Source organism: Triticum urartu, chromosome 5A, assembly GCF_056163025.1.
Source record: "Triticum urartu cultivar PI428250 chromosome 5A, HENAU_Tu73, whole genome shotgun sequence".
NCBI lineage: Eukaryota > Viridiplantae > Streptophyta > Magnoliopsida > Poales > Poaceae > Triticum > Triticum urartu.
Window position 1 is genome coordinate 6786170 of NC_141877.1, and position 26340 is coordinate 6812509.

At 41.4% G+C, this 26340-nt stretch overlaps 2 protein-coding genes across 5 annotated transcripts; both read left to right on the top strand.

The window, feature by feature from the left end:
• Positions 1-1496: 1496 nt before the first annotated feature.
• LOC125506832 (uncharacterized) lies at positions 1497-7540 on the top strand. The gene is made up of 9 exons (XM_087523113.1): positions 1497-1825; positions 1934-2118; positions 2202-2457; positions 2701-2923; positions 3026-3146; positions 3361-3573; positions 3854-3907; positions 4448-4912; positions 6629-7540. The coding sequence occupies exons 2-9, from the start codon at positions 1957-1959 to the stop codon at positions 7538-7540; spliced, it is 2406 nt and encodes an 801-aa protein (XP_087379239.1). The 5' UTR covers positions 1497-1825; positions 1934-1956.
• Positions 7541-10411: 2871 nt separating this feature from the next.
• ALY3 (DNA binding protein) lies at positions 10412-25425 on the top strand. Of its 4 annotated transcripts, none has more exons than XM_048671541.2 (21): positions 10412-10561; positions 10850-10947; positions 14125-14255; positions 14920-15015; positions 15739-15801; positions 16230-16307; positions 16838-17027; positions 17841-18100; positions 18188-18560; positions 19058-19141; positions 19991-20271; positions 20370-20417; positions 21252-21563; positions 21663-21841; positions 21909-22191; positions 23078-23236; positions 23363-23527; positions 23627-23767; positions 23851-24075; positions 24686-24976; positions 25078-25425. In XM_048671541.2, exons 3-21 carry the CDS (start codon positions 14151-14153, stop codon positions 25249-25251), a joined length of 3507 nt encoding a protein of 1168 aa, XP_048527498.2. In that variant the 5' UTR covers positions 10412-10561; positions 10850-10947; positions 14125-14150; the 3' UTR covers positions 25252-25425. The 4 variants fall into 4 exon arrangements, with proteins under 4 accessions (XP_048527498.2, XP_048527500.2, XP_048527499.2 ...); XM_048671543.2 differs by having other exon boundaries at positions 17853-18100; XM_048671542.2 differs by lacking the exon at positions 10850-10947 and having other exon boundaries at positions 10416-10561.
• The last annotated feature ends 915 nt before the right edge of the window (positions 25426-26340 follow it).

A 26340-nucleotide genomic window follows, 5' to 3' on the forward strand; every position in this document is an offset into this window, starting at 1 on the left:
TGCACTTGTTCGTGACTTGTTGAGTGAAACTGTAGCGACGGCTTGCATGATGCGACTAACGAGTTTGTGCACTTGTTGGATGACAACGCCGTCGACATCGATCAAGCTCTATCGATGACTACGGTTACAATGAGATGGATGGTGGCGTGCATGGTCACGGTGAGGAAGAAGATGAGGTGGAGGAGGTTGAGAAGGGGGTGTTCGACCAAAAGCAAGCAAAAGCGTGTGCAAGATTGAAGAACTACACGTATTTGGAAGATCAAGGCTTGGGAATCGGTGTCTCTTGATGTGTGCACCGACACTGACCAAACCGCCAAGCGGTATTGGCAAAAGACAGAGGATTGGTTCTTCCGCATGATGACAAAGTATCCCAACAGAACACCATGCACCTTTAGGTCACTTCATGGTCGTTGGGACGTGATCAAGCCTATTTGTAGCCGGTGGGTTGCTTGCTTGGAGTAAGTACGCAATGCACCTCCATGTGGTACCATTGAATCCGATTATGTGAGTTTGTTTTCACATTGTAGTGCAAATTATTTGTAGCCGTTGGAGTGGTAGCATGTGACATATTTTACATTGTTTTCATTTTGTAGGACAAAATTGTGCAAGAAACGTACAAGGACATGGAAGCTTCCAATGGCAGGTCATTTGCACTAGAGCATTGTTGGAAATTGGTTCAACATAGCCAAAAGTGGGAGTTGATTGATAAAGAACCCCCTTGAGAAGAGGTTCACTCACCGAGATGGATGATGATGATGAAGATGGCCCAAGAAACAAGAACGAGCCCGATGGAAATAAGAAAGCCAAGGACAAGATCAAGAGGGAATTAGAGGCATCAAGCTTGCGTGACAAGATAGATGCCATGGTGCAATCAAATGAGTTGGTGGTGGCCAAGACATTGGAGGCAAAGAAGGAGTTGGCCGAGAAGAAGGCACAAGAGAAGTAAGAAAAGTGGCAACTACTGAAGGAAGAGGGGTTGTGCAAGGCCGCCATTGAGGAGAGAAAAGCCCTTGCCGAGGAGAACAAGATCATGACTATGAACCGCAATGACATGGACGACATCACCAAAGAATGACATGATATCGCAAGGAGAGAGGTCTTGAAGAGAAGGATGATAGCCGCAAGGTCTGATGGCTTTGGTGCCGGTGGGAGAATGGGTGGTGGTGGTGGAGAGTGATGATGTTGATGGTGATGGTCATGGAGGTGATGGTGGCTTCGGTGGCGGTGGTGGAGAGCGATTACGATGATGAAGATGGTGATGGAGGTGGTGGTTGCTTTTGCATGAGGTTCTTTTGCGTGATGATTGAAAACTATGGTTAATTTCCGCGCAAACTATATTTGATTGTTTGAATTTGAAGCCAATCACCAGAATTGTGGTCAAATTGTCTAATTGTCGAACAGACCCTGCGAAGCGGAACTGTCAAACAGAATATTCTGCGAATATTCCCGCGAAGCGGAATTGTCAAACAGAATATTCTGCAAATGGGGTCTGTTCCATTCTCCTGCTTCCAGTGAACATTGGACCTTTCTGGTTCAACGAGCATCCCCAAGGATTGGTCCTTCTTTTGCGTTTGTGTGTGTGGTCGGGGGATCCGCGGGCTTAGTTCATCCGACGAAGATTCTGGACGAGAAAAAACTGTTCTTGTCCTTGGTTGTCTCCATCCATTTCTTTTATTAAAGGCCATGAAGGGGTTTCCATCCACTTTGCTGTATCGACTACTTTGCAGATCACTTTGAACACCTAAAATCTTAATTCCCTGTTCCTCCTATTTAGGTTGATTTTGTGGGGATTGCCACAAGAGGAAAACGAAGCCCTTGTCCGTAGGTTGTTCTTATTTACCTTTCAACAATATTTCCCGGTCACTTACGATGCTTTTTATTACGTGGGCACTAGCAATGATTTAGAAAGGTTGCTCTTGTTTTCACTCTCCAGGATACTGTGGTGTGTAATTGCAAATGGATCGCCATTCAACTACTACACAAAGCGACCTGGAGCGCATGCTATGTGATGAAAAGGTAGAACCGAAGGCCCTTCCATTATCGCTGCTGGAGGATATCACCAACCGATTTTCTGAGGAGCGGGAAATTGGCAGAGGTGGGTTCGCAGTGGTCTATAAGGTACAACAACTCTCAACTGTCCAACTAACATATTAGTTGATCTCAAGATTTTAGTTCATGCCATCAAACTATTGCGAATGTAGGGAGTGCTTAAGAATGGTGCGGCAATTGCTGTGAAGAGACTATCTAAGACATATATGTGCGAGAAAGAATTCCACCGAGAGGTTGAATGTCTGATAAAGGTGAATCACAAAAATGTGGTACGGTTTATTGGATATTGTGTCGACTCACAAGGGAGAGCAGAAAGCTACAATGGAAAATTTGTCATGGCAGATGTACTACAAAGATTGCTCTGCTTTGAGTACCTACCTCATGGAACTCTTGATAAATATATCACTCGTAGGATCATGTGGCAGACAAAGTTTGATTTGCATATTAATTTATTTTAAAGATTAGTTGGTCCATAATCCAAATATCAGACAAAGTTTGATTTGCACATTTATTTCCTTTTTAAGATTATTTGTTCTAAATATCCCATCGGTATAAAACTTACCATGCAGTATAGTACCTACGACCCAAAGATTTAACGTTTGCATGTATGTCAACTGGTACTAAACTGACTTTCTCTTCTCCCTTACATAGATGCATCTACTGGACTTGACTGGAGAAAGCGCTACAAAATAATCAATGGGGTTTGCGAGGGTTTACACTACCTGCAGCAAAATCGAATTCTTCACTTGGATCTTAAACCTCAAAACATTTTGTTGGATGATAATATGTTACAAAAAATTGCTGATTTTGGTCTAGCAAGGTGCTTTGATGAAAAGCAAAGTCGTGCTTTCACAACAAAAATATGGGGAACAATGTGAGCTAGCTAAGCCTATTGAAATATGTTTTTTCTTTATGCTATGATTTATATTAGACCCTTTGCTTATTAAACGATTGGATAAATATTAATTTTTTGAAGGGGATATTTGGCACCAGAATCCGGCAGCCGTGAAGTCACATACCGGTTTGACTTATACAGTCTTGGTGTTATAATCATAGAGATACTAACCGGAAAGAGGGGGTATGAAGCTGTTGAGGATGTAAGAACACCTTGCCACCTTTCTAAGATAAAGGCTTCATTTTAACTTTGACTTAATTTATTTTGTTAGTTCCATGATACTTTTTAGACGTTGCATGTATGATTTCACTCTATTTAGAATAAATTACACAATACATCGTGTTTTGGGATAGTATATTAAAGTACATATGTAGTTTATAACACTTATTTTCATGAATTACATATACAATCTGTAGATACTTCAAAGTTGGAGCAACAGATTGGATGAATCACAAAGAGACATACAACTGGAGCAAGTACGGGTATGTTCTGAGATAGGGATAGAGTGTATTGAGTCCAACCCAGCGAAAAGACCGGTTAGTGTGCAACATATAATCGCTCGGCTCCATGAAACAAGAAGTGTGGACGGTTCTATCGAAGATGCCATGACAAGATCGTCAAGATCTCAAGTAATGTTCACTCTGGGAATATGTCATCCTCCAACAATCTTATACTACCTCTATAACTTAATATAAGACGTTTTTTTACACTCTGACAATGTCAAAAAACATCTTATGTATTAAGTTACAGTGGGAGTATTTGGGAGCTTTTTTATATCCTTACTTTTTAGCCAACCTTAAATAGTTATTTAATGGTTCATATTCGACTTCAGAAAGTAGATCCGTTGTGTTTCCACTTTTATTTGTTGGCGGTGGATGAGCCGATGAAGTGTCATTGCTTGTTATGCAGGTGGAAGCTGATTCCGATGATCCGCATCGTGGTGCACTTAAGGAAAGCTCTGAGGTGAGTTATCCCAACATATAACTCTTGATTCCAGACGAGCAATACTTAAGTGTTCCATTATCTATCCTTCAACTTCCATTAATCCAAAATAACAGAAAATAATCACAACATATGCATTGGTAATTAGATAGAGCAGTTGTTGCAATTAATGTACCACAAAATAAAATACTTACATTCCAACATATTTGCTTGTGTTCCTTATTAGTAAGAGAGGCCCTTAATTTATATATATAGAGAGAGATTAAATGAAGTATATTACAAGCACTAAACAAAAGGACAATGAAATTCAGCACAGAAAGTCAACGAAATCAGTACGGTTCATACTAGTACATACGCCATGATTGTTAATTTTAACTCACAGTGGCCAGTAAATTGTCGGTACTAAAAGGTCCATTGATAAGTTGATTCATCCCAAAGGTACACAACACTGTAAAAAATATTACCCCCTCCGATCCAAAAATAAGTGTTGTGATTTTAGTTCAAATTAGGTAGTAGTATATAATTTGTGTGCCTTTGTTGTTGATGATATTGCTGCTGCAGATAAGCCCCGTCTCTAAGTTGGTGGATGAGGTGATGTCGGTGGCTGCTTCTGCAACACCATCCGACCAACTGCGACAAATTAGCCCACCCAGAGGACTAGGAGAGACGAACACTGAGGTAATTTTTACCACAAAAAGGCATTTTTCCTTTTTCCGCAGAACAGAGATACTCCTTGTGCACTGCCATTATCGCTGCTTCTCTCACTACTGCTATGTCACGTCCAGTACGATATACAGAAACTTGTCACGGCAGTACCATGTACCAACACCACCACTAGGAGCAGCATTGTACTCTACATGCTTAGGGTGTTCATTTATGGTTTCAACTCAAACCATGGGTTGTTACTTGTTTTATTACTCCCTCCGATTCATATTAATTGTCGCTGGTTTAGGGGATGTTTGTTTCCAGGGACTTTTTTGTGTAGGGACTAGAAAAAGTCCCTCTCAGAGACTTTTTTACCAAACGGGAAGGACTTTTTAGGGACTAAACTAGGCATTTGGGACTAAATGAAGAAGACTCTCAAGGAGAGTCTTTTTGGGACTTTTTCAACAATGCCCCTTCATACACCCATTGGCCCTCCACCTCATGGTGTTGTTTGATTGTTATTTTTCTATATACTAGGGGCAACATGGTCATTTAATAACCTCTAGGAAAGGACTAGAGACTTTTTAGTCTCTGGAAACAAACAGGGAGGGACTTTTTAGGGACTAGGGACTTTTTAGTTGGGACTAGAAAAAGTCCTAGGACTAGAGAACCAAACACCACATTAGTACAAGTTTGCCAGCATGACTAGATAACAAACATGAACTACAACAATATTAAATGCTTTACTTCCGTTAAGAAAATAATGGAAAGGGGTGATAGTCCGGTTGGAAAAAATAGTAACTGGTTTCCATGATTTGTACTCAAACTGACTTTGACGACTTCTAACACCCCCTATGTAGTGCAATAACGCAAGTGACTTCAGCTTGATCAAAATATTTAAACAAGACAATTGTGGAAGCAGTTAAAACTTCTCTATTTAATAGGAGCATGAGAATTTCTGCATGTTAAGAGAACTAGGTTTAGTAAGGACTACTAGCCATTTAGATATAGAAGATCTAATATTGGTGTTTACTTTCTTTATAGGAGAAAAACATTAGTACTGGTATTTATAATAATTACGAAATTAAGGATTTTTTTTCAGATGTCTAGTAACTTTCTAAGAGATATAAAAGAAGGATATCCCAGTGATTTTACCATGCATGTGCTATTACTTATTAGAAAACTTGAGAAATAAAACAATAAATGACTAAGCCAGTTAGGCTGCGTTTGGCAGCAAAGTTTTTTTTTAAGTTTTCTAAGAATACCGTGGTTTCTGAAAAATGCCAAGGTTTTGAATACTTTGATGCGTTTGGCTTCAGAAAAAACCAAAGTTTTAGAAACCACGGTATGCTAGAAACCATGTTTTTTTTGCAGTATTCAAAAAAAAGGTCCCGACCTCTTTTTTTAAAACAGAACAGAGAAAAATCTTCCGGGAAATCACACTTGACGTTGCCGTCTACATCAAGATAAAAATATTCAGAGTGATCCCATTCTATTTTCCCTCTTTCTCTTATATGGTAAACGATCATATTATATCTCCTGGTTATAGCCGATTCAGTTTGATTAGTCTACCTTCCAGCCGGCGTCGCGTGCGAGTCTCTCTATTACTCTCTGCAGTGCCATGACTGAATCAAGCTCACCACCAGGGAGGACACTCGTCCGCAACAAGCTATTTCTCGAGTCCTTGGCTGCCTATGTATTTCCCGCGAGTAGCGCACGGATTAGATTGATTGATCCTTTTGGAGAACACTCATAATCAGCAGGTTATATATGCTAGCTAACTAGCCGATTCAGTATAAATGGCGCATATACACGCACAAAGAATTTAGGACCGGCTCAAAGTACATGCACGTATATAGACTTATATAATGGCAACACGCTCCTAGGATTGTATTACTTCAATCTACTAGTTGACTACTCCTAGGATGGTATTTCTTCAATCTAGTTGACTGATCGTGTGCATGGCAGCTGCATGCAACCGGTCGACGTTAGCAGCCGCTAATTACTCAGTCATCCATGTTAAAATACTTGGTCAAAACTTTGGTTAAACAGCAGCAACCAAACACATATAAAACTGAGAAAAAACATTGGTTTTAGAAAACTGTAGTATTCTTTCACGCTCTGGCGCGCGCCAACCACGACAACATCATGTGCCTGCTGGGGTGCTGCGTCGAATCCGGTGAGCGCGTGCTAGTGTACGAGTTCATGATCAACGGCACCCTCCATGACCAGCTCCACGAGCGCAGTCCCATGGCGGCGACCATGCTGTCGTGGCCCAGCCGCCTCACCATCGCGCTGGGCGCCGCGCGCGGCATTGAGTACATGCACGTCTACGCCTCGCCGCCCATCATCCACCGTGACATCAAGCCTGCCAACATCCTCCTCAACCATTTGTGGACCGCCAAGACCGCCGCGTCCAAGAACGTGGTCGACTTCGCCGTTCCGCACATCCTCGCCGACGATGTCATGCGCGTGCTCGACCCGCGCTTGCCCACACCGACATCACACGAGGCCGAGGCCCTAGCCTACGTCGGCTACCTCGCCGCGGACTGCGTTGAAGCCATCGGCCGCACACGCCCCTTCTTCTTCTTGAAGCTGCCGCCGCCTTGCTTCCTCTTGCCATTTTCGCTCCTCCTCGAGTTTCTTTCCTTTCTGCAGGCAGATGTTACAAACTTGTCCTTGTCAGCAAACAGGTGGTCTTCCTTGCTCCTCCATTTTTGTGGTCAAAATCAGAGTCAAAATAAATCAAGGATCAAAACAAGTCTACTGAAATTAATGGAGAAGGGTGATTTTCAAAATTTCACATATACGGGCTTGCTAGTACTGTCCAGTGCTCCGTCGATTCGCAATACAACCTTGCTGGTGCTGCAACGAGATGTGAAACAGCGTAAAGGCCTCAAGGTGCTGCCCTCGCCCTACCGGTTAGTCCAGCTTGTTTCAAACTCCTCCAATAGAGCAGCCGCCTGCAGAGTTGTCTGCCGGCGAGTAAATCCAGCCCAGATGAGGTGAGGCAGCAGGTCAGGGCGCCAGCCTGCCGGATCTAACAAGGAGGAGCCAGACGTTGTTAATGGCCCTTAATGGTGCGCTTTCGGGCTACAGGCAAATGATTTGTGTTCATGTGTTTCAAAAAAAAAAAGAACTTGTGTTCATGTGTTTCTAACTGTCTATTCATATCCAGTAGTGTATGCATCTCAAAAGAAATTATAGGTATGTTTTTCTGCTGCTTATAATTTTGCCTTGAACGGTCAGTCAGTGTTACAACTGTCACCATTGCAGGATCATTGCTCTGAGGTAGCAAGCTGTTGCTTGATGCATGCTCCTAACAACTGCTCGGTGCCTGATGTTGGAAGGGAAGGCCTGGCGCAGAGTACCAATCGACTAGACTCTCGTTTATCTGATGGTGATGACATTTGGCCATTTCTCTAAACCGCGCGAAAAAAAGCATGTATGATATCATGCACTAAATGGAATCTCAAACTGCAGACAACAAAGTCTTCTCAAATTCTACATGGAGAAGGCGAGTTTCAGTTACTGTGACGTTCTCTGTGTTTGTTGTACTGCTCGGACCTTCAGACTTATTATGTCATTTACCTTTTTATTCAGTTTCTTCATAGCAAGCCTAGACGCGTAGTGTTAGCTAGCGTATTGCACATGAGTTCAGATTACAAAGATAGTACAAAGATGGGTCATCTATTTTGGAACGGAGGGAGTAAGAAATAACACAAAATGCAAGTGCAGTCTTGGATATAACCAGCCAGCCATGGAGCAGTTTTTATCTCTGATCATGTCTAGCAGTAAGGAACTTTGGCGGTGTGCTGTTTCATGATCTCACCGAAATAATCACTAATTCAACACTGCTTCTAGACTGTACGTATGTGAGGTATGTCTGAAAATTATTGTGCATATTGTGTAGTATTCCCTCTATAGAGAAATACTAAACACTCATAGTATTTCTTTACGGAGGGAGTACTGAATAATGTCATTGTCTGAATAGCATTTTGTAAACCCATCTACTAAGGGGCGGGGAAGGAACAGCCAAGGGGATGGAGAAGGGCCGGGAAGGCGGGAACCCAGGTGGCCTGTTACCTTCTTCGATGTCGTCTTCGGCGAACTCAAATGAAATTCGACTCAGAGCACGGTTATGATTTAACTAATCTGAAATGGAGTAAAAGAGCAGGTATAAGGAATGCACTGTGGCTCGCCTCTAAGGGAGAACATCCGGTTCGCCCCTGACTCGATATGCAGGCGATGCACCCAGGCCCATTTTACATCTTAAAATATTATCTTCAAAAAAGATATCTATGACATGGATGACATTGGTATCTAACATGTCATAAAACTTCAGATAAGAATTCATTGCAGAAGCCACCGAGAGGAAATAATGGCAGAAGCCACCGAGAGGAAATAATGTAGACATACCTGAAACCAAGCTGGTGTATTTTAGGTATCAAATAAAGTCCATCATTGCTGCTAAGTTATTCCTTTCCAACTAAAAAAGAGCAATGCTATTTTTTTTCACTTTTGAGTTAGTTATAAAAATCCAAAATTTATACATAAATCACCCTGACGTCATGTATTCTAATCTTTTGCCTATATGTGCTGTAAATATTACTTCCTCCGCTCCATAATGTAGTGCATGTAAATTTTTAAGAAGTTAAACCTCACCAACTTTGACCAAGTTTCTGAAGAAAAACGTTTACATCTAAAATGCCAAACATATAATCATTATACTCATCACAAGATGTAGTTTCATATTTTATATATTATGTATTCTAGATATAAATAGTTCTCTTTATAAATTTGGTTAGAATTTGCAAAGTTTGACTTTCAAAAAATTTAGTATACACTACATTTTAAAACAGAAGAAGTACCTAATTCTTCTTTTATGAAACACTTTCTAGCTTGAGTAGATGTCTGGTGCATCGGGTGTATGTACATTTAGATTTTTTTTTCTCAATATCAACCTTCCCCGCTGTGGCGCCGCTAGTCTCAACTCCAAAGGAAGACACATGCGGTCCACCGGGACTCGTTGTGCACAAAGTCCCAGTTGAAGACTTAAAAAGTTATTTTAAAGTATGACATAGATAATAGTAGCATTTATCATGTCAAATTAGAATTCACAAACACAAGCTGCCCAGAACAAAAAAGGAACGTATAATTCTGACATCAAGCAGCACTTCGTGTAATTATGGATTAAAATTTGGCGGGTAGTCACTTTCGACAACAAATTGGCTATTTTTTTACTTGGTCACGTTAGAAACTAAATTATATATTATACTTGAAATTTCAGGGCTACACGCATCCATTTGAGCGGCAAGTAATACGGATCAGAGGGAAAATCCGTGACTATATATATATATATCCACATTGTGTCTACATAGAGTTACGAAAAAGGAGGTGCTCCTTCCTTCAACTGCCGGCGCTACAAGGGGTTCCCATAGTCTCTGTCGGGCGCTGCGATGGTGGGGGCATGAGGGAACCCCAAATTTGAGTGTCCCGATCCATGGTAACAATATGAATAGTTTAAAGATTTGTCTTAGATTGTCGGCGGTGTCGTCAGGACGGAATAAAGGCTCGCTCGCCCTCACCCTTGTTTCGGTGGTGCTCTGTACTGCCGGGAGGCATGTGGAAGAAGCGATCCTCGCGGATGGCGGCGCTTCCTAGTCCTGATGGCCCCGAAACATTATTTATTATAATAATAATATTATTGGAATTCTTTGTATTTCTGGTGAACCTGTATAATTGATTCGAGCCATTTTCGAAGAAAAAAGAGAGTTGTGCCTACCTGCTATAGTAGTTTTTTCTTCAGAAGATTCTTTTTTGAGAAAGAGAAAGAAAAATTCAAATTTGAACCGACGGTGTCCTCCGTCCAGTGCACCGGGTGCAGCCCGCCCCCTGCGTGCGTGCGCCAGCCACTTTCCCCACCCTCGACCTCGAGCGAACCAAACCCCATCGATTTCCTCCGACTCCGACCCGCGCGGCGACGCACGCAGATCGCGCCGCGGCCTCCCGCGGCGGCTCCACTGCCAGGTGAGTCCATCGCCTCCTCCCTCTCCCTCCGCGCATAGGGCGGGCCGGGCAGACGGCCGGCGGGAAGGTCAGAGCAAGCGCAAGCGCGCGCGCGAGCGGGGCCGGCAGCGCGCCCTAGCGGAGCGAGCGGGGCAGCTGCTTGCCGGCGCGCGCGCGCGCGGGAGGCGGGCGGGGGCCGCGGCACGGCTGTGGTAGTAGCGGGGGTGGCAGCTCCTTGGCGCTAGGCATTTCCCTAGGCGTGCGGTCGAGCAGCAGCAGCGTGACATTTCCCTTGGTTTCCTGCTGCAGGAGCTCCGAGGACGAACGCGAGCTCGACGCGCGCGCAGGGGTGTGTGCTTCACGGCCGCGCCTTCCGCCCCCTCGATTCCCCTCCCGCCAAATCCGAGGTTTTTTTTCCCGCCCCTAATTCCCAATCTACTTCCTCTTTTAACACCAATGCTCGGCACAGGATGTGCATGCCGGTTTGGCATCTAAATGTCGTTAGGTTGTTGGCAGAGGGTTTTTCTCTTTTGTAATGTTGAATTATCGATGGATGGACAACAAGACAAACATGCTAGTAATTTGTTCGGCTGTGGCATGTATGCTTAGTTATCTCCATGGATGATGGCATTAGTGAGCAGTTATTGCGTAGAATGCCCCAACAAAATTACAATTTGTAGTATATTGCGTTGTGGATGGACAACAGGACTATATGACAATAGTGATGGGATGACAAGGGATTAATCTCGAGGATCAAATATGGAAGAATGACACTATCTGTCTGAACATGCTTAGGCTTGGAACTGGAAGAGCACCTTCCTTCCAATTCTGCCGACTCTTTAGCCTTTAGGGACCGCAAGGTGCTTCAGGACGGGCGATTTTGGTAGGTGCGGTGAAGTTGTGAGCCGTTATTTCAAAGGAGTCATTCATGCCATTGGTGAGCTTTCGTGTTGGCCTTATTAGGAAAGCCTTCGCTGGAGACCCCAACCAAAATACAAGGGAGCCACCGGTGGGACCCATACTTTTTAAGGTGTGAGATTGAGTGACAAATACACCTTTTCATTCTGTGACCTTGAATGTGTTGCAACACTCTTTTCGTGTCGGAAGGAACCTTCCACGCTGAAGTGTTTTCCAGTGTGTACATGTTCCAGGCGAGTGTGCAGGCCTGCCCTCCCCACCTTAACCTTGTCAGGTTTAGTGCGGAATGTTGTATTTGAAATGGGAGTGCTCTCATAGAAGTATTTGAAATGGAACAGCTAGCTTTTACTTTCACGGGCACCAAACTTTGAAAATTCGTCCTTCCAAAACTAGATGTCATTTGTGCGCATCTGAATCTCCTGGAATGTCAAGTTAGGCAAAAACACACTTCAACCAATTCCAGTCTAAATTACTCATCAAGCTTTGGTAAATCATCCTAATTGTATAGACTGTTCGGAGCTGCTCTGACAAACAAGCAACAACAGTATCGAGCAGGAATGTTGGATGACGATAGCATTCGTGGGCACTTAGGGCTTGAGGCCTCCCTCAGCTTGACAAGTGACGATGTTGGGAAGGTTTTCATTGACTCTCCCGACTCCGACGATCTCACACTCGCTTTTATGTACAACGCCTCTTTCTTCAACTTACATGACCTAGTCAACATCCAACCATGGTGAGGTTGCAGAATCTTGCTGTGGGCACATAGTAGTCACCATGCAAGGATAGATTCTGGACGCTTGGCCTAGTTCAGCAGGGCAATGCAAGCTTTCACTGTTGAGAACAATTAAGCAACTTCATAATTTTTTCATCATCTGATTTTGCAGAAGTTATAACTAATAAGATTCCAAGCAAATACACAATCTGTTCTATAGTTTATGGTGATGCATTTTAGTACTTAGGCATTCGATTATCTTAAAGCTAAACCTACATGCTTTGTCGATCATGTCGGCTAGCCAGTATAGGATGCACCTATTTTAACTTTATCGAGCTATCCATAGAACGGAACCACTTAGTAGAGTGACCAGAAAACACCGTATGTGTGACACTCATGGTTTGACCATATTCAAACATTATACGCACACTTTTTTGTGTTAATGCATGCACCTTACACACTTCTAGCTATCTGTCCATGCCAAGATCCCAATGTCCCCATCTTAACCATAAAGTGCCCTCAACAACTGTCAAACACACTTGAAATTAATCAACAGAAGTGCTGGTAATTACTAATTAGTCACAAGTTAACAGAAAGAGTGTGCCGTACGTCGATGATAAGACGGAAAGAGATTGAGTAGACACATCAAAAGCACAAAGTTCTTTTTTGCATCTAAGAATTAATTACCACCTGGGCGTCAAGAATGTACGTCTGAGTGTTATTTCCTACCCTTTTATATTACAAATTGGTCATGTAAATTAATCATGTGCCGCGTGCTGACTTTTATTCATGTTGTAATTGTAGCAAGGTATACGATCCTGGAACTTGTTAACTGATTCCTCATGGTATTTATATGTAGAAACGTGGGCGCAGACCATCAAAAGAACCTCCCTTTTGCACCTAAAGAACACCCTGTTACTGAAATTACCATTCTGTTGCCCTTCTGTTCGTTCGCTCCGCGTTTTCCTTCACTTCACCCCATAAACCGGGTGCCTATTTCTTATCCTGCCCCCACCCCACCCACCCTCGTCCCCACCCACCCTCACCCCCACCCTTGTCTCCACCCACCCTCACCTCCACTCACACACACCCTAAGCGGACACAGATCGAGCAATTTGTCCTCTCCTGAAGGCACATCGCCGGGGTAAGGAGTGGCCCGGTGCCCCACCGGCAACCGGAGCAGCGCCAGCCCATGCTCCTAACGCCGATTCCCCCCTGCTGCCCCCTCTCTCCCAGATCCAGATCCAGGTTATCCTTTCTTACCGTTCTTCCAATTCGCTGCAGGAAACCCTAGTATATATTCTTCCTAAACTGCGGAGGAAAGTTCAGCGGGTGTGGAAGAAAGTTAATTCCGCTGAGATTCTGGAAGGGAACGGGTGCTGCCAAATTGTTGTAGTGGAAAATGATTTATGGTTCATTTAGCCTGGGGTATCGATGTGTGAGTGCATTTATGTTTATGTTGTGTCTCGGCTGGAATAGAAGGAATGACAGGCTGTCTCTTGTTTGGAAGAAAATGAAGTAAATACAGTCCAGGGGAAAAGGAAGAGAAGGCTAGGCTGTGCAACAACTGAAAAAATAGCAGTCTTGCTGCGTATACTTAGATTAGGCTTGGTTGGGACTGTTTATTCAAATATAAAATGGTAGAGTTAAGGGTGGAGATGGATAACTTAACAGGCTCTTTTGATGGCAGAGCTAAATAGAAATATTTAATTGTATTTTGCAAGAGTGGTTCTTTTCTTTGGTACATAACTCCCCCCCCCCCCCCCCCCCCCCCAAAAAAAAACTTCCCTTATATATAACATTTCATGAAGATTGTGTGTGTAAATACATGTTTTATTCTGAAAAATATTGTTAGCCTTCCTGTTTACCTCTTTTTTTATTCAGTTTTCCTTTGCATTTTTCATCCAAGAGCTACTGAAGAAAATTGGCTAATCTCAAGTGAATTGTCTTCCAGACTTTCAGGCAGTTCTGTGAGTTTCAATGTCTTCCACCAGAAAAGTGAGAAATGTAAACAAGCGCTATGCCAAAATTAATGAAGATTGGCCGGAAAAGGATGCAACAGTTGTACATAAAAATAAAGTGCGAGTAAGTATCTGCACTCAGCAGTGTCTTGAAAATGTCTTAAATCAGCATTTGATTCATCTAAATTCCGCACATGTATAACAATATAAGCAAAATGCTAACAATGGCAGCTCCAAATTACATGCCAGTGGTATGACTTGGACAAAAAAGTCAGTCAGCCTCTGGTTTTATCGGAGTTTTGGTGTTATCTCGGTTTTATTATAAAATCTGTGCTATGTTGCTTGCCATATGTTTTCAATGGTCACTACTTCTGTATGATATGTACAATTGTGTGATGTTATTAAGATGCAAGTAGCATAGATTAGATACTAACATGCTTGCTAAATGTAACAATTAGGACAACTATAACAGTATATGTACATTATATTTTTGTCAATCAACAAACAAATATTTTTTCCCCGCATGCAACTTACTCTTTTTTCCTTATCGTGTATTATTCTGAAGTCTGAACTTGTGCTTGCTCACATGATCTGGTACATGGTGTGCACTGTCAAGGATTGTCAAATTTTCTAATTGCCTTATATTTCCTTGGGAAAGAAGTTTCAAGCATGGATTGGGGATTGCTAATGCAGTAATGCATTTATCTGTTTTGTTTATTTAGATCACTGTGGGTTATATTATATCAATTACATTGTTGACCATTGATCAAAGAAACATTTATCTGCAGAAGAAGAAACTATCCGACCTTGGTTCTCAGTGGAGCAAAGATGAGTTGGAGCGCTTCTATGCAGCTTATAGAAAATATGGAAAAGATTGGAGGAAGGTTTGATCTCTACCCTCTATTGTACAGTGGTATTACTTTTATGGAAGAGTTAGAAATTTGTTATTTAGGCAACCACATGCCATCTTTTCGTTGTACTGTCCTACATCAACATGATTACCTGAGAAAGTCCTTATATCTAGCAGCAATGTGGTCCTGTGTACCTGGGTCGCTGCTCGGACTACATGTTTGTTATTTCCCTTTTTCTATTAAGGGTCCCTTTTATTAAATACATGTGGTTTACAAACAGGGAAAATAATTTTGGTAATCCATCAGGTCATGCTGTTATATCATGTACACAGTATATGAGAAGCTAATGCACCATATTATTATTATGCGTACATCATTCTCTCACCTACCGATAAGCAATAATATATTTTGTTAGATCCTTGCATTCCTTAAGAAAGTTCAACCGTGTGAGTTTCAAGTAGTAGTGGCAGTGTTGTACCCACCTTGGATTCCCCCGGGACTGTTGGCAGTGGGATTAGTCAGCTAAATGCCAAGATTCAACTCAGTGCACACCCAAATCTGACTTGGCCGGCTTAGTCAAAATCCTACTCTGGCCAGCCAATCTTTTGGCTAACTGTATCTCTGGTCCTAAGAAGCCACCTAGCCTGGCAAAGTTACCAGTCTTGTTTCCTCTGATCCTGCTGGTGTCTTGGGCAAGGATTAATAATATCTAGTTTGAGACCTCTATTCATATTACTGATGAAAAACAACTTGCAGGTGGCTGGTGCTGTCCATGATAGAACATCTGATATGGTGGAGGCTCTTTACAACATGAATAGGGTAAATCCCAGCTTTCCTTTGTATACGGTGGCTCTTCTGAATTGTCTGCACTTGATTCCACTTCATGCACCACCTAGTTTCAACTTCTCAATCCCGATTAAAATTTGTGACATGAATTTGCTGTTATGATGCTCTGCTTCTTGTAGATCAGTGGGATAATCTCTAGCAAAGCAATACTTGAAATATTCATAGCATAAGATTCCATCTACTAATTTTCTGTTTCATCTACCAAGATCTCGGATTCCATCCATTTCTTTTCCAACCATATCCCCCACCATGCACTGATGCATTCATGATAGGTCGGTCAAATAGATCGTATAAGTATTACAGTTCATGTTGCATGTGTCTGTCTTTCTTTTGCTAAGTTCAAGTTTTTCTGTTATTTTTGGTTATGCTGATAAATCGACCAAGCTTTGCTGCATGTCCAGGCATATTTGTCTCTTCCAGAGGGAACTGCTACTGCTGCAGGGTTGATAGCGATGATGACCGATCACTATAATATTCTGGTAAGGTTAAACTTGAACGGCTATAATATTCAAAAGCTTCTTCTGTACTGTAGTTTACCTGAAAATGTTATGGAAGTAGAACAAGAATTCCAGAAGCAGTGTATGAAATGTTATTCGACTCTTGATATATGCAAAAACTATATCAAGTGCAGATTCTGAGACCAAGAACTATTTATTGCACCTAATAATATAGTTGTACTGAAATGCGTAGGTGCTCCACTATTAAGATTGTAATAGTCATTTGTGTTGACTAGCTTAAGCTATTTAATGGTTTCCAGGCAGACTCCATTGCTTGTCCATCATTTATAGCAACATTTTTGAGGAATTACTTCAGCGTCATTAAGTGAAATGAATTTATCTCGTAAGAAGATTACAACACATAGGTGAATGGTGGACGTAGCACTTATGTTTTCATATGTGGCTCGAGCAGCTTTGCTTCAGTTTAGAGAAGTTGTCTGTCAGTATGCTATATCATTTTATTGCGTTTATCAAGAATGTTTATGTCTATGGACATCTGTTCTGAACTGTAGGATGGGAGTAACAGTGATCATGAGAGTAACGGTTCACCAAAAACTTCTAGGAAGCCACAGAAGCGTGGCCGTGCAAAGCTTCAGTCTGTGTCGAAGGCATCTGATACACGTTACCCTGATCTATTGCAATCTCAGCCTGCTTCATCGAGCTATGGATGCCTTTCTTTGTTGAAGAAGAAACGTTCTGGAGGTAATTTGAACATTGAAATCAAAGAAGCATGTGTCCTTTTCTTTTCGTATTTCCTTTTAGTTTATCTTTTAGTAGAGTTTTGTCATTTGGATCTAATAAAGTTCTTTGTACTACCTCTGTATCAAAATATAAGACGTTTTTGCAGTTCAAATTGAACTGCAAAAACGTCTTATTTTGATAGAGGTAGTACAAAGGAAAACACAAAACAGTTCACAATTTCATTCACTAAAAGTTTCAATGTCCAAATTCATTCTACGTTAGCATGGTAGTTACTGTAACAATTCACAATCTACAATGAAACTGTGAGCAGAAAACATTTCACAATCTACAAGAAATCTGTGTACCGTTTTATGTTTTCCTTTGTTATTTAATATATATGGATACCTCTATGTTTTGTCGTAAACTTCTAATTGACAGTATGTTATAGCAAATCAGCAACAACACACTAATTCTAAGCTAGAATTAGAAGCAAGCCTAATTCACTTGGGCGGGGGAGTGGATGGACAATCCCACAACCTGGGTTCAAGTCCTTACGGACATGAATTTGGGTTCTTGTTTAGTTGTGTCAAATGTTGAGGCTTCCCCCTACAGTTTTCTATCAAAACTTCTAAGTTAGAATTCTCTACTATCTTATGATCATAACAGTTTTGGTAAAAGATCTCACAGGATTACAGTCATGATAGTATTATATATACTTGGCATGTTTTGTAGCTTCAGTTTCTCTGGCAGGAGCTGAAGTTAGTTCAAACAATGGTGCACCTTTTACTTTCCTTGAACAAAGAAAAACAGGATTGAGGTCTGAAACTTGTCTAGACTTGTTTGTAGGTAACAAGCCCCGTGCTGTTGGAAAAAGGACTCCACGAGTGCCTGTTGCAAGCATGTACCGAGATGACAAGATAGGTCCATCAAATAGACAAGCAAAACCAGATGCTAATAATGGTGATGAAGAAGGTGCTCTAGCTGCTTTAGCTCTGGCAGAGGTCTGTCAAAGAGGCTCACCTCAGGTTTCTCAAACATCTGGAAGATCCAGTGGTCAAATGTTCCTGTCTCCTGGTAAAAGTATCGACAGAAAAGTAAGAACCCATAATCTCTTCTTTATCTTTAGGTCACCCGTCTCACAAAGTAATTGCATAATCAGATTTTCTGGATGATGCTTGCAGAATGCAGATTCAGAGATGGGAAGTTCAAAGATGCATGGATTTCAAGTAGACGCTGATTATCCAGAAGGTAGCTTAGGAAGCAGGGAAGCAGAAACTGGCGACTATCCCAAAGATGCTTCCTATTTTCTGAATAACGAAGGTTCTGCGTCTGGCAAGTCTAAGCCAAAAGTTAAGAGGTCGCAAAAGAGAAGAAAGAAAGCTGCACACAAAACAGACGATCAATTCGAGGATGACAGAGAGGCTTGCAGTGGCACCGAAGAAGGGTGTAGTTCCAGAAAGGCCAAGGATATATCAGATTTGGATGTATTTGGAAGTAAAGGTTCATGGCCATCTAACAAATCAAACAAAAGAAGCCGCCAACTATTTTTTGGCGGTATGTGTGTGCTAACAATATCTTTTATTTTTGGGCAAAAGTAATTAAATTATTGAAATACAGTCATAGCATTATTTCTTCTAGGCTTCTAGCATGTGTGAAACTATCAGTATGGTGGTTTAAGGGGCTTGAGTCTCATCTTTTACAAAGTTGTGCAGTGCAGTATTTTCTCAACCACCGAATACAATATAGACATATCCTAACTGTCAAATGGCAATAGTATTCAGCAAGGTGGACAAATTGGTTGAGTTTCTTCTTATATGTGCAGCATTTCTTGACCATGTGATGAAAAATAAGTATGCCCTGTGCTGGCATTGTCTATCATCAGTTTTTATTTCATAATATTGATTGTCCTGTTGGGTTGTTGCATCCTGCAAAATAAACAGTCAATCTGCCTACAAACTTCCTGAGGAGGATAACTTGTTGTATTTCTTGCTTTGATATCTACATAGCCCAAATATTTGGTCCTGTTTGACTGACTGGTCTTTGTTCTGCAGATGAATTGTCAGCTCTCGACGCATTACATACATTAGCTGATATCTCTGTGAATATTCTACAACCTTCTTCTATCGCTGAATCTGGTTAGTCTTATCTATGGTGCTAATTTCAGATGTTGTGAGCTATACTTCCATTACTCGATTTCCATGCACCTCATTTTATCCATTATCATGCAACTTCTCTAATTATGTGGTAGAACCATGCAAATGCAATGCACAATTTAGCAGAGTTCAGTACTTGGGTTGTTGCAACCAAATTAGTTTGCCAATCTCATTCCTGTTCACTATGTTTTTGCATGGAGATACAGAAAGTTTATACAGTCATAGGGATAAAGCTACGAGACAGTGCTGCATAGTGGTTGAGTCAGAGTTGATTATCTACGAGCTCTAATCATTTAAGAAGTTCTGTGTCAATTCCTTTCCACACAAGGGCTGTTTTTAGACCCTACAGCTCTAAACATGCCTGCACCACTGTTGTTGCTTTATGTCTTTTGGAAGAAATGGATGCAATGAATGTTTCTTGTTTTATCAATATTATAATGCTATTAAGCACCTGTCTACAGTTGACTAGTTTCTGGGCAACGCTGTAGTTGTGCTCTGCCTTGGATATATACTCTAAACAAAGATTTGCTGTGCTGCGTTCAATCTGTTTTACGTGCAACACACTTCACTCAATTTGCCGGTTTCTATTTGCGACACAAGACTTTTACATACTGGGGATACTGCTCAATAATAAGCTTTGTAACTAAAGTGAACAAATTGTTTAACCAGGTCCACAGGTAGATTGCTTGTAAGTTCTAACCGTCACACTTTCATGTGAAAATCTCACAAAAGATATGGATAAAAAATGATATTGCAGAGTTGACTTTTGATTGATATGTTAATGTTCTGTGTTTGATTGTGCTACTGATACTACCCCTAACCATTTTCCAGAATCATCGGCACAGTTTAAGGATGGAAGCAAAGACAATGAATCTGATGATAAGCCTGGTGTGCCTGCAGCAGTATCATTATTTGACAAAAAAGATAAGCCCAGAAAAACGAAAAAGATCAAAAGGCAGTCAGAAATTGCAAGCAACGAGGTGGTTACCAGGAAAAAAGCTAGACTTTCTAAAGATCACCATCATGACGGGAGTACTTCTGACGTAAAGCAGGATGATTGTAAATGTGGTGTTAAAATGGAGAAAAAGAAAAGAAAGTCTTCCACATTGAAGGTATTTCCAAAACTGTACCTATTCAATATGACACAAGCCACATTATTGTTAGTCTATGCTGCTTATGATGTGCATATATTTTGTTGCTTTATGCACAGATCTCCAAAGATGAGAAGAATACACTAAAAGATAGTGAGAAGACCGAGGTGTGCTGTCCTTTTGTAGTTTTGTCTTTTCCTTTGGTTCCTGATAATCACTTCTCAAGTTCTCATCTAAAATACTACGAACTTTCAGTTGATTCTTTTGCATTTAAGTCCAATGCACGATTGAAGCAAGGATTTAGTACCGCAGTCTCAGTAATTGCAGTTTTGTCCATTTGATTATATAACACAGAATATATTAGCATAATAAATAATCTTCTGAAAACCAGGCCGCATTGTGCAGATTTGTTTTAATCTTTTGGAAATATAGTTTCAGTCAACAAATCAGTCCAACGAGGAGATTATGTCTGTTTTTCATCTGTGACATCAAGAGGCTGCCAATATGTGTTTTTGACAATGTCCTGCTGCAGACCCCTTAATCTAATTTCCACCACCATTCAGCAAGAATAAAATTAGGCCTTCACAAATCCTTAATCCCTAAACCTCCATTAACCTTGGGAAAAGGCAGCTTCTCCACCTTAGGAGATGATACCTTTTTGTTGTATGACCTTTTGTTTTAAAGAAAATTTCTCCTTCTCTTATCCATGTGGTAGATAGTTTTGAAGTAAATACATTGATATATAGTAAACAGGGTACTGCTAAGACGTACCTTAATCGAAGTGACTCTTTTGTTATTGACAAAGTATCCCCCTTCCAAACATCCTGCCTTTTTTGTAAATATTCCCTGGGTGACCTACTACCACTACAGTGACTCCCAACAAATTAAGAACCTCAGGCTTTGTGGATTTGTTCTAAACCTGACATAGCCAAGTTTACCTTTTATTTTTCTCCTGTGTGTGTAAATGAATATAAATTTGCTTGTACATCTTCATTTGCTAGGCTTCCGCTGAAGAAGGGAAGGTATCTTCTAATAAAGGTAGGCATACTCATGTCAGTCCAGTTTCAAAACAAAACAAGTCCAAAGCACAGGAAAGTTCTCCAGCACATGCTGATTTTGGAAAAGAAGCCATGGATACGGTGGACATGACAGAAAATGCAATAACTCAGCAATCGGACTCGGCATCAAAGTCTAAAAGCCGGCGCAAGTTAGGCATTTTGAAAGCACTTGCTCCAGAGAGCAAGCCTGCTGAGGGCGCTGATGATTCGTGCGATAATGTTTCCTACCCAGTGAATAACGTTACTGAACTCAAGGTTTGATATTGTTTTATCAACATAAGTTTGCTGATCAATGCATCCCATCATTTGCAAGGTGTGAAAGTTACAACTTAAATTTACCCTGACCTGTTGCAGGACAAGCTCTCTCACTGCTTATCTTCACGTTTCCTCCGGAGATGGTGCATGTCTGAGTGGTTCTATAGTGCAATTGATTATCCATGGTTTGCGAAGAGTGAATTTGTGGAGTACTTGAATCATGTAAAGCTGGGTCATGTACCAAGGCTGACTCGTGTCGAGTGGGGTGTTATAAGGAGGTCTGTTATCTTCAGTTGCCTTGTTTGCTTTTGCTTCGTTTGTTTTTCTGAGTCTATTGTTTTGCAGTTCTCTTGGAAAGCCACGTCGATTGTCAAAGCAGTTTTTACAAGAGGAGAGGGAAAAGCTTTCTCAGTATCGCGAGTCAGTCAGACAACACTATGCTGAACTTCAGTCTGGTGTTCGAGAAGGTCTACCAACTGATCTTGCTCGGCCCTTAGCAGTTGGGCAGCGTGTTATAGCCTGTCATCCCAAAACAAGAGAACTTCATGATGGGGGTGTTTTGACTGTTGACCGTAGTCGCTGTCGGGTTCAATTTGATCGTCCGGAGCTGGGTGTTGAGTTTGTGATGGTAAGTTGGTAACCAATGTCTATCAAGTTTCTTTTCATTATTTTGGTGGTATGTTTTATTTTATATCTTCTGGTTTAAATCATTTCCTGTCGTATATTTTGATTTCTTGGATATGTTCCGCAATGCATGATTTCAGTAAACCTATTCTCTTACTTTGGTAGTGATGTATGGCTGTGTGGATGAACCAAAAGGCTAGGGGAGCAAGTATTTAATGCTGAACTGAGAAACAAGGATAATACATTTTTGTAATGCTTCACTCTTTACATTTGAGTATGCTTAGACCAAGTACACCCCTGTCTTTGCTTTGAAGACTGTTTGGCATTGCTTTTGGGTGCTGTCAATTTTATTTTATTTTGCTGGGGATCTTTAGCAATTTCTTAGTCATAAAGTCACAAAGAAGTTTTGTTTTGGACATCCACATTGTGTCCAGAACACAATTTCAACCACAAGTTTATACTGTATTTATTTGTAAATGTTTAAAAGAATTATAGTATGGCAAGCGTATTCTTTCTAGACAATAATCTACCAATATTTATTCTTATGTCCAATCTAAATTATCATAAACGGATCATTGATCAAAGGTAAATAATTTGACCGCACATTCTAGGACAATGCCTATCAATGTGTGGAGTACACATCCTGTGTTTTGGCTACTATGTGAATTGCATTTCTTGCACACTATGCTTTCACCTGTGTTGCATCCAGGGAAGGCGCATGCTTATGGAAGAATTTTCTACCTGAGTGACTCAGTGCCAACTGATTCGTTTTTGTTTCTGTTGGAATATAATAAGAAACACTGATGTAAAGATGAAATATGTGGCATGTCAAATAGGTTGCTGTTACTGACCCAAACATGGTTATTGTTGACGAAATTGTTACTTTGCAGGATATTGATTGTATGCCGTTACACCCACTGGAAAATTTCCCTGAGTCTCTGAGACGCCAAAATATCGTGAATAAATACTACAGCAGCTTCTCAGAAGTAAAGTTTGAGGATCGGTCCAAAGAGTATGGTGGTGGAGGTGCACCAAGATTCATACCAAATGTGAGTTTTTGACAGTGCTGGTGAAACTGTTACCCCATAAGTATTTAAATGAAGCAACCCCATAAGTATTTAAATGAAGCAAGCTACTATAATCTGTATACTCAGTGTTTAACTGTTCCCTTGCAGGGGGATGCATTTGATTCGATTGCACAGGCCAAAACCACAGCAAACGAGGCTACAGTCGCTGCACAACAGGCAATGTACGGCCAGCCATGTACGCTGTCACAGATTCAGGAAAGAGAAGCAGATATAAGGGCTCTTGCTGAACTATCGCGTGCTCTTGATAAGAAGGCAAGCTTGTGTCTGGAATTTTATCTAATGCTTTGGGATATTTACTCGACTCAAGTATCCAGCTGTATTTATGTTGTGAACTTATATAATCTTTTGTAGGAAGCCTTGCTGGTAGAGTTGAGGCACATGAACGAAGAAGTGTCTGGAAAGCAAAAGGATGGGGAAATTATTAGAGATTTGGAGCACTTCAGGAAGCAATACGCCATGGTTCTTGTCCAGCTGAGAGATTCGAATGATCATGTAATTAATTCCCAGCTCTACGTGTTACTTGCAGTGGTTCCGTTCGTGAATTCTATGTACTTACAATATGTTTTCATACTCAGGTGGCTTCAGCCCTGCTTTGTCTGCGGCAACGGAACACATTTCATGGGCAGCCAACGCAGTCATATCCTAATAAATCCATGGAAAATGGTGGAGCTTCTAACAGAACACCGGACCCATCTAGTAACCTTTTTGGTTATATTAATCAGGAGTCTGGATCCCAAGTAATGGAAATTATTGAGACTTCAAGGTCCAAAGCTAAAACGATGGTTGATGTCGCTGTTCAGGTTAGACAGTCACACTTGTATTTCTGTCAGTTTCATGTTATGCCTCCCAGTCCAGGAGTCCTTGATGTTCTGAATATAATATATTCATGCCTTTATATACTTCGAATCATCACCACCAGCATCCTGTAAAGATCAGTTTCACTGCATGGTAATAATCATAAGTATACGTGTTATCAGAACGAAGGAAAGTAAACTCTTTTCAACCAGTTGAGCAATATGTTAAAATTGGTAATTGAAGAGTAAATATTTTGCAAATGGTAGAATATGTGAAACTGAAAGTGAAGATGTACATACGTAGCAAAGACAACCAAGTTTTCTTATATCTAACAATCATATATGTAAAGTTCAGTCCTTGAGGGAAGTAAAGAGGCAGAATTAGTTTCATTAATCATCAGCACATTATCTTTTTCGTATGTGCACTACATGCTCTGTAGTCTGCTCTACCCGCGTAGTTATGTTTAGTGTTGGATACATTGAGCATTCAGCTTGTAGAGTTGTTCCATGTCCCTATTTAATTCTGTCTTTGCAATTTCTGAAGTACAAGTCTGTGCTTTGTTTTAATTAATGTTCATGTTTGCTCTGTGCCTTTCTTTTTTCTCTGTCTAACCAGGCAATGTGCAAAGTAAGCGAAGGAGAGAACGCTTTTGCCAAGATAGGGGAAGCACTAGACAATCTGAACCTCCGTGGCACCGGCTCTGGTTCGAGCATACTCGGCATAAGGCGGATACCTCCCGATTCGGGGCAGGCAAATTCAGACAACAGCGCCTCGGGCCGCTTCGACCCTGCTGCAGCAACTAATAACATTTCCAGTCCAAGAGTATTGCCCAACGGCAGCGACTCCGAAGCCCAGTTCCCGTCGGAGCTGATTTCGTCCTGTGTAGCGACCATCCTGATGATACAGGTAAGTAAATCATTTATTCTTGAGAATTCTTCTGTCACAATGTTTCTTGGTCATCTTATGAATTCTAACAAATTTAATGGGCCATCATTTGGATTCATCAGAACTGCACGGAGAAGCAGTATCACCCCGCGGAGGTGGCGCACATCCTCGACTCGGCGCTGTCGCGGCTGCAGCCGTGCAGCTCGCAGAACGTACCCATCTTCAGGGAGATCGAGATGTGCATGGGTATCATCAAGAACCAGATGCTGGCCTTGATACCCACTCCTAGTGGCTAGCTAGCTAGTGTCATGCATGGGTATCAAAGACTCTTCTTTTGTTATCTATATATACATATAATATTGTAGGGAAAAAGAAAACTTGACAATGGTATGTGGCTTGTGCTCTCGAGCTTACAACAGTCTGTCTGTACTCTGGACAAGGTGCATCTTATTAGTATTATATTATGATTATTACTGTTGTCGTATCCTGTTAGTTATTTTTTGTTGTTGAGCAATAGAAATTATACATTTAACTTGGATACTCTTCCTCGACAATTTTTCGAGCTGAAAATCGTAGTAAAATATGAATTAAAACCTATAATAAGGGCCAACATACGGGGCGAAGGCTGGGCTATCCATGTGGTCACCTCGAATGCCCATATTCGACAATATTTTGCCTAACATGTATTCTTTGCCGCGCCACTCGAAACCAAAAGGATCAATATATCGACATGGTTGTTACCTTGATCTTCCATCTGGTAGAGGGCACTGAGGTTTCATCTCTTGCATGGCTGTATTGTTGGTAATGGTAATGACGCTCGATTTTGGGAGGATACGTGGCTTGGCGACGCGCCTTTGGCGACCCAGTATCCGTCCCTTTATCGTATTGTTCAGCGCCGTGAGGCTCTTGTTGCCATGGTTCTGCAGTCCATTCCGCTCAATATTCAGTTTAGGAGGGTGCTTGTGGGTGACCGATGGAAAGCATGGCTTCACTTGGTTCGGAGATTGATGGGGGTTCAGTTAAATCCTCAGCCCGATCAGTTGTGGTGGAAGCTTACTAGATCTGGAGAGTTCACAGTTAAATCGATGTATATTGATATCCTTAACTCAAGTGTGATTCCTAGTTTCAAAGAGGATTGGAAAGTTAAGGTCCCCTTAAAGATTAAAGTGTTTATGTGGTTTGTACATAAACAAGTAATTTTAACAAAGGACAATCTAGTTAAGCGTAACTGGACAGGTTCTACTAGGTGTAGTTTTTGTGATCGGGAGGAGACCATCAAGCACCTCTTCTTTGACTGCTCGTTGGCACGAGGCTTGTGGCGCTTTGTGCAAATTGCCTTTAACATTACTCCCCCGACTTCGGTCAACACGTTATTCGGGATGTGG